This window comes from Babylonia areolata, chromosome 10 (genome assembly GCF_041734735.1).
Source record: "Babylonia areolata isolate BAREFJ2019XMU chromosome 10, ASM4173473v1, whole genome shotgun sequence".
In the NCBI taxonomy this organism is placed as follows: domain Eukaryota; kingdom Metazoa; phylum Mollusca; class Gastropoda; order Neogastropoda; family Buccinidae; genus Babylonia; species Babylonia areolata.
The window spans coordinates 37,639,426-37,651,713 of record NC_134885.1 but is presented as its reverse complement, the minus strand read 5'-3'; the positions used below and the strand labels follow the sequence as shown (position 1 = coordinate 37,651,713).

Below are 12,288 nucleotides of genomic sequence, written 5' to 3'. Positions count from 1 at the left end.
TACGCTTAATATTATAAACTTTAAGAGACCAAACGGGATCCGTTGCTCGTTTGCGAGCTCCACCCTCGAGCTCACCGGGCTCATACAAGTACCGAACTTGCGCATCAGGCGGTAACTCTCCTTTATCATCTTTAGTCGGTGCAGAGGATTCGGCTTCTACCGATTTGGCCTTTATTGCGACCGACGGTTTCTTACCTATAAGTCTCGTCACCTCATTATTCAATGCAGCCACAACAGCCGGTAATCTAGTGACCCATTCTGTTGATCGATTCGGCGATTTCATTTCAGCCACATATTGATGACTAAACAATCGTTCTGCCAGCGTACGATTAAATCTTTCTACAATAGCCTGGCTTCTGTGTGTCTTTCCACGCCTTACTTTTTTAAAAATTTTGTTCACAGCACCCATAAACTCTCGGCCAGGATCTACCTGAAGAAGTTTGGGCAACTTCAATGGGCTACGGTCGTAAATACGTAAAAAAGCGGCCGCCACTTCGACGCTGTCTTTCGTTGTTAGGGGTTCGGCTTCTTTATATCGACTTGCAACATCAACGACAGTCAGCGCATACTTATACGTCTTACGCCCGATTCCGTCATAGGGTAAAAATAAAAGGTCAGCCTGATGAACCTCATTTGGGACAGTAATATCAAATTTTGCTCTCGGAATATACTTTGGAGGGGGTAGATAAATTTGCCATATAGCTTGTTTTTGTAACCATTTTCTAGCAATAGCAATATTATTTTGAGTCTCGATCCTTGTAATTTGTTTTATTGGTGTAGGAAAGTCAATATTTTCAAAATTAAACCCATCATCAGAAGGATAGGAATAAGTTAAATTAGAATTCGCTTTTGCTGGAAACTTGTGTGCACGTAAACAATGTCTTATACATTGATCATCTTTATTTTTAATATTAATCACAGCTCTTTTATTTTTTAACCACTGTGGTGATTCAATAAAGGATCCTGGAGATGTAATAGAAACTCTATTCACCCATAAACTAAAGATTCTTTTAATGAACCATCCTGAACCTTCATTTGTAAAATTTTCTATTTTTAACAAAATCTGTTTTATTTGTTTTTCAATATCTTGATCATCAACAACATCAATAATACTTTGATATTCCGATCGAAATACAGCTACAGTAGTATCATTATTTTTAATTTGACCAAACTCCACCGTTAAAACAATATTTTGTTTGGTCAGTGGAATAGCTCTTTGGTTAATAGTGTCCACTTTACTCATCATAAACGAAAGCGGATCTATTTCATTTGGAAGAGCCGCAAGTTTATAATTTTTAATAATACTACCAAACTCCTCCGTGGATTCAGCTTTATGTTGTAGTTGACGTATATTTTTAATAAGTTCATCTTTTTTCATTCTACTAAAACCACGAATTTTGAGCTTTCGTGCAATATCTTTAAGCGTAGCATTGGTCTCCCCCTCCAAAGCATCAAACCCCAGTGCTTTAATCAACTCAGTTTTATTCATAGATTCATGATTAGGAATCTCTTTTCTTGAAGCGAGATCACGGTAATATTTTTCAGAATATCGTTGCACCATTTTTCTCTCTATATATACTATTATATTTTTTTCTCTAATAGGATTTTTTTTTACAAGTTGATCAATCTCTGAATCCAATGATTACTCCACCAAAGGGTGGAATATACCCTCTTGAATAAGTTTCAAAAGGGTCAATTTCATCATCGTCATCATCATCATCAGAAATATAACCCTCAGAGTCGCTTGAATGTTCTCCACAATCGGGTATAGGATCAATCTTTTTCTCCATGGGAGGAGGCTTCTCTTTTTTATGCTTACATTTACAACAAATAACATACTTCGTACGTACATAAAGGTTGCATTTTATACAAAGTACTGGAAGTGACATTCCTTTTCTATGACATTTAATATGATCTTTACAATAGAGCCCCATGCAAGCTCGACCGCATACTCTATTTGTTTTAACTTGGGGGTACTCACAAATGTTATGTGGAAAAGGCATTATTTTTTCTATATATACAATATAATCTTTTCTCTAATAGGGTGATCACAATCTTCGCGCGCGGGTGGGAAGATACGCGGAGGCAGGCTGTGCGCGGGACCACTCTCCCACTACACACGCCGTGCGGTCGCTTGCCAGCACACACACACACGGGGAACGGGGTGACCGTTTCGCTCTCCATACACATAACTGGTTATAACTAGATTTTTTTTTTTATGATGCTTGAGGGCGGTATTGCGCGGTTTTGGGCTGGGGTCGGTTGTATATAGAACCCCCATGACCGTTTCGCTCCCCTCCATACACATATCCAACCATCATATTTTTTTTTTTTATCTTGTGATTTGGCTCTCCATACACATATAACTTGTTTTAACTATATATATATTTTTTTTATGCTTGAGGGTCATATTACTCCAACATACACAGGTTTTGGTTAAAATTTTTTTATGCTTGAGGGCCTTAACACAAGCTAATACGCCCAAAAAAGTTGTATATAGAACCCCCATCTCTTATACTACTCTACGGCCTACAGTCTGCATGATGAGAAAATACAGAAGGTGGAGAAAACCAAACACCTGTGTGTAGAGTTGACAAAAGACCTTCACTGGGGAGCACGTGCCCAAGCCACAACAACAAAGGCAGACAAGACCAGCGCCTTCAAGTACAGTAACCTGAGATAGAGGAAGCCCCTACACCACCCAGACAACATGCTACAAGGGGCTTGTAAGGCCTATCCTGGAGTATGCTGCGCCAGTCTGGGACTCCCCGCAACAGTATCTCACAACCAACCTGGAGTTGGTGCAACGCAGACCAGCTCTGAGAATTATGCAAGACTTCCGCCCCACCACCAGTGTAACTGAGCTTGTTTCCAGGCTGGAACATGATCCCTGAAACTGCACCACCCTGCAGCCAAGGCCACCATGATGTATAAATCATGGGTGGCTTGGTTGAGGCGGCACCCAGAGAAGGTACAGATAAGTAGGCCACTATGAGAAACTAAAGGTCCCCTACTCCCGCACTGACTCCCACAGGCACTCCTTCTTCCCTTCAGCTATCTGCCCGTGGAACCTGACCACTTCACTGATCCCAGCCATTTCTCCTCAGGCTTTCAAGACCAGGACTGAGGTCTGGCTGCGAGCCTTAGGCTCAGTATAGCTACAGGACAGGTTTTTCAGGGTTTTTTTGTTGTTGTTGTTGTTATGGTTGTTTTGACAACACACACACACACACACACACACACACACACACACACACACGTATGCACACTGACACCGCACGTGACACACCACCCAGACTTGGACATCCACGTTCATGCGAGATATAACCAGGAACTGACCAACAAGAAATGCAGGACCTTTGACCAAAGTCAGGCCAACAGAATTTCACAGTCAGTATAGACTTCACATATACGCACTGAGGCACGTACATGCACGTGCATGTGCAGTAAGAAAGAAAGACAAGAGACTGAGAATCAAATCCATGCAAAGATTAAAAAAAATATATATAACAAATCAAAATACAAAACCAAGATACAAAAACATAGAGATGCTATTACATACAGACACCGTAGCATTTATATCAACAAAGCAGATCTAGCTGTTACGAAATTCTAAATTCTAACTCTCCCACCATCCGTTCCCACCTCCGAGTCGGTCACGCCTGATCGACCTTACTTACACTGTGCATGAGTTCAGGTCAACGGGTCGTGAAGGTCTGGCACCCACGGGGTCACATGAAGACAGTCACGTGTGAATACGTTGCAACTGAATCATCCGGCACAAACACGTGTTGTTAGTTCAGGTAACTTTGCTGTTTTACACATTCAGGCATGGACACAACTGAACAACCCCAGTGTCTTTGCTCTAGGGCACAGTCAAGGAAGCGTCCAAACACATTTTTGTAACAGGTTGGAAAGGCCACTGGCCTTAAGTCAGGGCAGCTGGCATCAGTGGTTGGTGCTGGCTCATCAAGAGTGCAGGCTGAAATTTTACTTCGCCTGGAACGTTCACAGTGTGTTTTAATAATTAAAAAAATAACAACAAAAAAACACAAAAAACAACCCACACAAACACTCACATAGAAGATGGCTGTTGGGGGTTAGGGGTCAGGGGTTGGGGGGGGATATAAATGGTAAATGGCTAACAAGATATGCAGTACCTTTGACCAAAGTCAGGCTAACAGAATTTCACCATCAGTGAAGGCTTCACACAGACACAACAAGGCATGCACATGCACATGCAGTAAGAATTATCAGTGTTAGACAAGAGACTGACAAATCCATGCAAATTTTTTTTTCTCGGAATATAACAAAACAAATAGAAATACAAAAACATAGAGATGCTATTACATAAAAACACAGTAGCATTTGTATCAACAAAGCAGATCTAGCTGTTACGCAACTCCCCACCTCTGAGTTGGTCACGCCCGGTTGACCTTTCTTACACAGACGCTAGCCTTCAGTAAGCTGCTTGTGAGATACACTAGGAGGGTGTGTTAGTCTTTTTTCCACTTCGCCGGCACTGTGCATGAGTTCAGGTCAACGGGTCGTGAAGGTCTGGCGCCCACGGGGACACTTGAAGACAGTCACGTGTGAATACGTTGCAACTGAATCATCCGGCACAAACACGTGTCGCTCAGTTCAGTACCTTTGCTGTTTTACACATTCAGGCATGGACACGCCTGAACAACCCCAGTGTCTTTGCTCCAGGGCACAATAATTAAGGAAGTGGCCAAACGCACTTTGTTGGAAAGACCAGTGGCCAAATGTCAGGGCGGCAGGCATCAGTGGTTGGTGTTGGCTGATCAACAATGCAGGTGAAATATTACACCGGGAACGTCCATAGTGCGTTTTGTTAATAAAAAAAAATTTTTTAAACGTAGGCAGAAGATGGCTGTTGGGAGTTAGTGGGGGGAGAGGGAGTGGCACTGATGTGGGGAGGGGATTAGAAGGGGAGGGAAAGGAGAATGCAAGAGAACTCATAAGTGTTTTGTTGTCAGTAGAAGGCCTTCTTACCTATTACAATACAACACACGGCCTTGCACCATACCTGATTTGTGATAGGCCATTATACTACCCTCTTTCTCTGTTGTTGCTCTACATGCCAGAGGTAAGGTAAGGTAAAGACTACCCCCTCTCTAGTCTTTCTCTCTTCGTCTCTCCCCCTTTCTCACCCCGCCCTCTGTTGACTGATCCATATAACAGTATGCTACACCACATCTGCTTATAAAGGGGGCTTTTGGTGGGAGCATACATACACACATTCATACATGCATGCATACATACACATGCACACATACACTTTCATCACAATCATAATTAGAAGAATGTTATTATCTGGGCAAGTAAAATTAAGTGTGGCGAAGTACACACACACACACACACACACACACACACACACACACACACACACACACACAAAATTAAATTTTGTTTGGGCTTCTTTCCTCCATGTTGCGCTAAAAAGATAGAATTTCAGCCACAACCAGTGAAAAGGCAAACGTTAAATGATCACGTGACATTAGATTTGTTTTCCTTCTTGCTGCTGGACGATCATGGCCACCAACTTTCAACAGAAAATATGTAGCTGTTTCAGATACTGAAATACAATCATATTTGGTTCTTTAATATTCAACGTACATACCAAGGTGAGTGTTTATTGTTTGTTTGATTTTTATAGTATTATTCCTTCAGAATTTGGCCCTCACTTAAAATGTGAAACCTACTTTTGGTTTCCCCAAGATATACCCGGAAATACCACCCACCGAACGCTCGGCCGTGACGTCCTGATTTCGAGTGCTGTACTTTCATGATATGAATTTTACTGCAAAGTTGGGCAGTTCTGAATCGTGTGATTTGGTGGCCACAAATTCTTAGCCACAGCTGTTGTCTGTTAATTTTCTGTTGTGAAGTGTCTTGGGGCCCAGTCATAGACTTGACAACGTCACGTTACGTGCATGAGATTTGAGACACTTCTGATGGGTGGGGCCTGACTGCAGACTAAACGTCTGCTTTGAATTTGAAATAAGCAAAGTCGACCATAAACGCTGTGCCACTGAGGAAAATCTGTTGGGTTAAATGCTAAGGCAGGAGTAAGCATTTAGCTGGGAAGTGGAAAGGCATGGTGAAGGTGTTGCAAGGCAAGTCCGCACTATCCTGAACTGGAACACACTGCCTCAGGAAGTTGTCACAGCCGAGTGGCTGCATGGACTGTTTCAAGTCCAGACTGGCTTCCTGCCTGTGACTCAACAAAACAATCCCCACCCCCACCCCCACACATACATGCCGCACCTTCCTCCCTTCACCCCTCACTTCGCCCCCAACCTTTCAGTTTCTTAAGCTGCCCCCACCCCACCTTTTCCCAGCAAGTCCTCCACTCCCACCCCCCTTTTTTCTGGTGAGTAAAGGCCAGGGATGTGCCGGTCGGATGTACTCTGGGAACCACTATGGTACCCAGACTGGCCTAGCTGGAGACGTGAACATGCCAGTAGAATGCACCCCACCTCCCCTCTCAACCAACAGCACATCCCTCAGTAGCCCAGTTAAATCACACCAAACAGCAACCTCTCACAAAATGACAGCGTCCATCAGCATACTGATGTTGGTCGTCACGTGGAAGAAGAAGTGCAAAGGCAGGGCGTAGACACTAATTTCTATATATACAGACTAATACTGTAGTGTCTATTGTCAGGGCTAAACAGAAAGTGGGCTGTGGCTCAACATATTTCCTTATTTACTAAATGTATGTCGAGGTGTCAGCCTATCCATTTTAGTACAACTTGAACTGTACAAAAACATGATTTGTTGTACTTTAAAAAAAAAAAAAGTAAAAAAAGAAATGATGGCGAAACATTTCAGTGAGTGTATTTTCAAGTTATTCACCATTTTGATTGTTCTGACAAGACATTGCAGGTTCTCTTAATGGCGTGTGTCGTCAGATTTCATCAACTGTGTTAGAATTCTGTGACCACCCACAACACATGAATCAACCATTACCATTCTGAGAGAAATGGCTGGTCGTGGTGTTTTGCTGTCCACCCCTCCCCCCTCCTCACCCCCTCCCCTTCCCCCCCAAAAAGGGATTATTTTAGATAGTCTTATCATGTGCATTTAAGGAAGGCATGGCATGATAAGATCTTAACATGCTTCAGCTTACTAACTTATTTTTAATGATCATGACCTTATAGTCTGACTCAATATCCTTGCAAAAAGCAAACATGTTCTAAAGCACTATTTTCTGCATCATGAATGATATATATCGACTTTGAAAGGAAAAGGTTAATCAGAAAGTGAACATGTTGAGGATAATTTATTATTGAAGAAGCAGAAGTAGAAAGAAAGATAACTCATATCAGGTGATTCAGTCAACATATATGACAGAGGAGGCGAAGCAGCAGAGCAGGGGAAAGTACTTTATAAAGTCAGCAAATATTGAATGATAACACAATAGAAATTTAGACTCAGGTTTGAATGATAGATCTCATCAATGAAAAGTTATGTCAGGCTTGGTAAGGGGAAATGTGTGAGTGTGTGTGTGTGTGTGTGTGTGTGTGTGTGTGTGTGTGTGTGTGTGTGCTTGTGTGTGTGTGTGTGTGTGTGTGTGTGCTTGTGTGTGTGTGTGTGTGTGTTTGTGTGTGTGTGCGTGTGCTTGTGTGTGTGTGTGTGTGCTTGTGTGTGTGAGTGTGTGTGTGCTTGTGTGTGTGTGTGTGTGTGTGTGTGTGTGTGTGTGTGTATGTGTGTGTGCTTGTGTGTATGTGTGTGTGTGTATGTGTGTGTGTGTGTGTGCTTGTGTGTGTGTGCTTGTGTGTGTGTGTGTGTGTGCTTGTGTGTGTGTGTGTGTCTGTGTGTGTGTGTGTGTGTGTGTTCACTTTTACCTCATCATTATGACAATAGTGAGGGTTATAAGGAAAGTTACATGCACCTGTCAAAGCATGACCAAAGTATCTTCACCAGTCAAAGCATGACCAAAGATGCTGACTGTTAGATTTCACCGTATTTTGTTACACTTTATTGCAGTTTGTTTTGATGTTATGCTAACATCAAAATTGTTCCGAGTTCACTTTCGACTACATAGTATGGTCGCATGCTTTCCTGTCATAACGTTACCCAGACGCTCTAGACCTATCAATCAAGAGGCCAGAGCAGTCATGACTGACCTTAGTCTCACATGATGATTCGATGCTCAGCTAATCTCGTGCGTGTTTACATTGAAACAGCATTGAGTGGACCAATCAGCTTAATTGTTTGCCTGAACAAGAGAGAACGTGGCTGAATTAAGTTGTGTCTGTCAGTGTCTGTGCCAGGTGGATTAAGCTATGGAGTGCAAGAAATGAACAAATGGCTTGAAACAGAGAAGTCAGCCATGAATTCCGATTACAAGAAACAAGACGAACGAAGACCAGGGAAGCAACACAGTGCCACAGATGCGTCATCGTTACAGAAGCAGTGGTGGGAACAAAAGTTTCACCAAATGTACATTGAAAAATATCTGTGCAGCATGCCCTCCATTTTGGCAAGTCCAAGTGTTCCTACCAAATTCAAAATGTTCCTACTAAATTTCCTGATTGTTCAGGAGGAGGCTGGACAGGGGTTGGCTTCTCTGCATGACTGGCATGAATGATCATGGCAGCATTTCAAAACTGGATCTAACATCTGTTAAACCAGGAGAGGTTCTTATTGTACCAACCTTTGAAAGGTCATCAGTTCTTGTATTCAAAGAAGGTCATGGAATGGGAGCTGTGGTACTAAACAACCAAGCATGGAGGATTTACACTAAACTCCAAAAATACAAAACTAAATAAGATAGATACTGCATGGTAGAGTTGTACTTAGGCTCACAGAGAGTGATTGCACTTGATCTAATATGATGATTTGTGATTTATGATTTGCAGGTTGTAGTCCCACTTCACAATGGCATCTGCAGATGCTGGGCCTCCAGAACCCTGCAACCAGGAGTGCAGTATCTGCAATGAACTTTTTAAAATCCCTAAAGTTTTACCGTGCGGCCATCTTCTTTGTCATAAATGTCTCCTGACCTTGATGAAAAAACAGCACAAGGCTCGCTGTCCTCTGTGCCAGGATGTCATTGTGAAATCCAGTGACCAGCAGCCTGAAAGCTTGGAAGATGTGGTCAGCAGGTTTCCCACAGACCTTGCTATGGAGCTGGCAATTGAGGCAGACAGAGTCCTCAACAAACAGCACAACTGCTGCGTTTGTGAGGATGTGGCAGCAACATCCATGTGCCTAACGTGCAATGACATGCTTTGCCAGCCTTGTAAAAAGGCTCATGGAAAGCTATCCTCCACAAAACACCACACAGTGGAGGACCTTTCCAAACTGACAGCAGAGAAACTGGCAGCGAATCAGTCTTCCCCGTGCTCATCCCATCCTGAAGAGACTGCCAGACTCTTCTGCTCAACACACAAAGAATGCATATGTTTTCTGTGTGCCACCTCCAAGCACAGAAACTGCTCAGAAGTGAAGGAGCAGGGGGAGAAAACAGAGGAGTCCAAAGCCTTGCTCAAACAACTGACAACCAGACTGACTGAAGGGGAGGCTGACCTCAACAAAGCCATTGACAAACTGGATCAGCACCTGAATGACACAGAGAAGTATGCAGAGGCTGCCATTTCAGAGATACAGGAAATGAATGACGAGCTTGTTGCCATGGTCAATGAGAACTGTAGTCGTCTGAAAGAACAGGTGGTAAACACTCGCTCTGATGTGCGGGAGGCGGTGAAGGAGGGGAGGAACACTTTACTGCAAAGACAGACCAAGCTGACAACTCACAGACATGTGACAGAGCGAGTGGAAGGGACGAGGAATCACCAGGTGGTCACTGCTATGTCACAGACGATGGAGAAACATGTGGATAACCTTGACTTCCGCACAACCTTGCCAGATGATGCAAAGGCTGTTTCTACTTTCAAGTTTGTCAAGAATTCAGAAGCTGTGGCCCAGATCAAGCAAGAGCTAGCAAAACTGGGTGATGTCAAGGTTATGACAGCCAAAGTCAAAGTTAACAAGGTATTTATTTTTATTTTGGGCACAGTTAGGAGTATGTATCATTCTTGTAACTGCCACAATCAACATAATTAGTATTCCTTATTAACATATATGTTTTGTTTCTTCTTTGGCTTTTTTTTTTTTTTTTTTTTTTTTTGTCTGTGAAAGAAAAGGGGGGCATTTTTTAAAAACAAGAATAGTGTATCATCACTTGTGTAGAGGAACCACCAGCAAACTTCAGTGTGAGAAGTGTTAAATGTGTCAAACACCTTCATTAATTATTGTTTTTGAGGAGAATTTTCAAGCTGTCCACATCTTTATTTGGCACTGTTTACCATTGTTTAATTACCTGACATAAATTTTAGCAAAACAAAAACAAGACGACTATGGAAAACAAAATCCATTCATTCAAGCTTCATATAATGTTTTTATTTGTTCGAAGTTAAGCAAACATATCTCAATTAATCGAGATTAACAAAGGTTTGATGCGGGGATGGGGTGGCCTTTATGAAGAAAAAAACCCCTATGATTAAATGTACTGGAAACCAAAAGGAACAGATGATTATGAGGATGCATGAATGGGAGAAAAATGCATCAGGACAGGAATATTGTATGAAAGAGTTTGCGTTGTGGAAGGCAAACAATGCATAAACCAGCCAGTTCACCCAGTTTGGCTCCACAACTGATTGATTATTGTCATTAGGGGACATAGTAGGTGATGTCTTGCCCGTGATGAATCAGGACAGGCGCTATTGAACACCACTGGAGTGACTTGGAAGCAGTGCAGGGTCTCCGCTGGTGGGTGCTTTGGGTGAGTCCTGTCAAGGTCTTCAGTGTTGGCAGATTCATGGGGGATTGTCACGGAGGGATGGTGATGGCGAGGGGAACGCTTACTCAGTCTGGCTTTGTGACTAAGTCATTATTGTCGTCAGTAGGAGGGTTATTAGGTGGTGTCCTAAGTGCATTAAATCAGAACAGGCACAACTGAACACCACCAAAATAACTCAGCAGCAGTGCAGGGTCTCCTCTGGTGTTTGGCCTCCTTATGACCTAACATTGATGGTTCCCTGTGGACTGTCAATGCTGGGACTTTGACAGACGAACTCCGTTGTGGCTGTTTATAGGGGACTTGGAGTGAGCAGCTTGGGAGTAATGTAGTAATGTAACTGAAATGCTACAGGAGATGGAGCTGAAAAAGAAATGTTCAGTTTTGTGATTGTTAATCTTGAAGGATGAATATGACTTGAGTTGTTTTAAGTGTAATTTAAGGGTGAGTGAATTTATGGACATTATTTTTGATTATGTTATGTAGGTTTGGGATGTTGTGCAGTTTTTGTATTGTGGTTGATATTCGGGTCAGGCCTGATATGGAAATAACCTTGTTGTACAGCTACACACATCTGATTTGTAATTGTTTAATTGTTTGCAGAACAATGGAAGGGAGAATAACATTTCAGGTTTGACATTTTGTGTGTGTTGCTGAACTCACTTTTTATTGTGTGGTGAAATGTGCTTGTCTGTGTTGCAGGTGGACTTTGTTTTCCACGACAACCATGGAACCGCTGTAACGTTAAGCAACAACAACCGCACAGCATCCAAATCAAATGATATACGCAACGGTATCGTGCTGTCACGTGACCCATTGGACATTAATGTGTTGTATGAGGTAGGTTCTGTTTTTTTTCCCTTTTATTTTATGATTGCGAAGGTTAATCATCTTCTCAGACATTTCTGAATGTTCCCCAGGTTATTGCTTAATTTGCTGTGATGAGCATCAGTCTTGAGTCATGACCAGTGAGGGAAACCCCATGATGCAACAAGAAAAACAAACAGTGCCCAGTAAGGTGGAGGTGGAAAGTCTGTCACCCTTCAGACTATGGACTGTTGTCATCTCTGGCAGACTGAGTACCATGAGAAAAAGTTGCGGCTTATAGACCGAACTTTACGGTAACATGTTCTTCTCACCAAGTCTGCTGTGGTCTGGGACATCTCTTGTCAAGGGGGAGCAGTGTAGGGTGGAGAATAGCTGGGTGGATGGGGTGTGGTTGGTGGAGGGAGTTGGTGGAGGAGATCATACTCTGAGTACACGGGTGTCCAAAACGATGACAATCCCAACCCCTTCCCCCCTCCCCAAGCTAAAACTTCCTCACCAGTTTGCAAGGAAACCATCTGCTGCTGACACAAGCAAGAACTGTCTCTGCCTTTCTTGGTTATGGGTGATTGCAGTGGCCATACTACCTCGTCTTTCTTGGTGACTGCAGTGACCATACTACCTCGCCTTTC

The 12,288-nt window shown here is 42.8% G+C and overlaps 1 protein-coding gene across 1 annotated transcript in view; it reads left to right on the top strand.

Annotated features, from left to right (window-relative positions):
- Positions 1 to 5,515: 5,515 nt before the first annotated feature.
- The window catches only part of LOC143286987 (uncharacterized), an 87,676-nt gene continuing 80,903 nt past the window's right edge, over positions 5,516 to 12,288 (top strand). Inside the window, exons 1-3 of the mRNA XM_076594978.1 lie at positions 5,516 to 5,648; positions 8,892 to 10,026; positions 11,534 to 11,671. Coding sequence (XP_076451093.1) covers positions 8,911 to 10,026; positions 11,534 to 11,671 — 1,254 coding nt within the window. The 5' untranslated portion in view covers positions 5,516 to 5,648; positions 8,892 to 8,910. The remainder of the gene's footprint in view (positions 5,649 to 8,891; positions 10,027 to 11,533; positions 11,672 to 12,288) is intronic.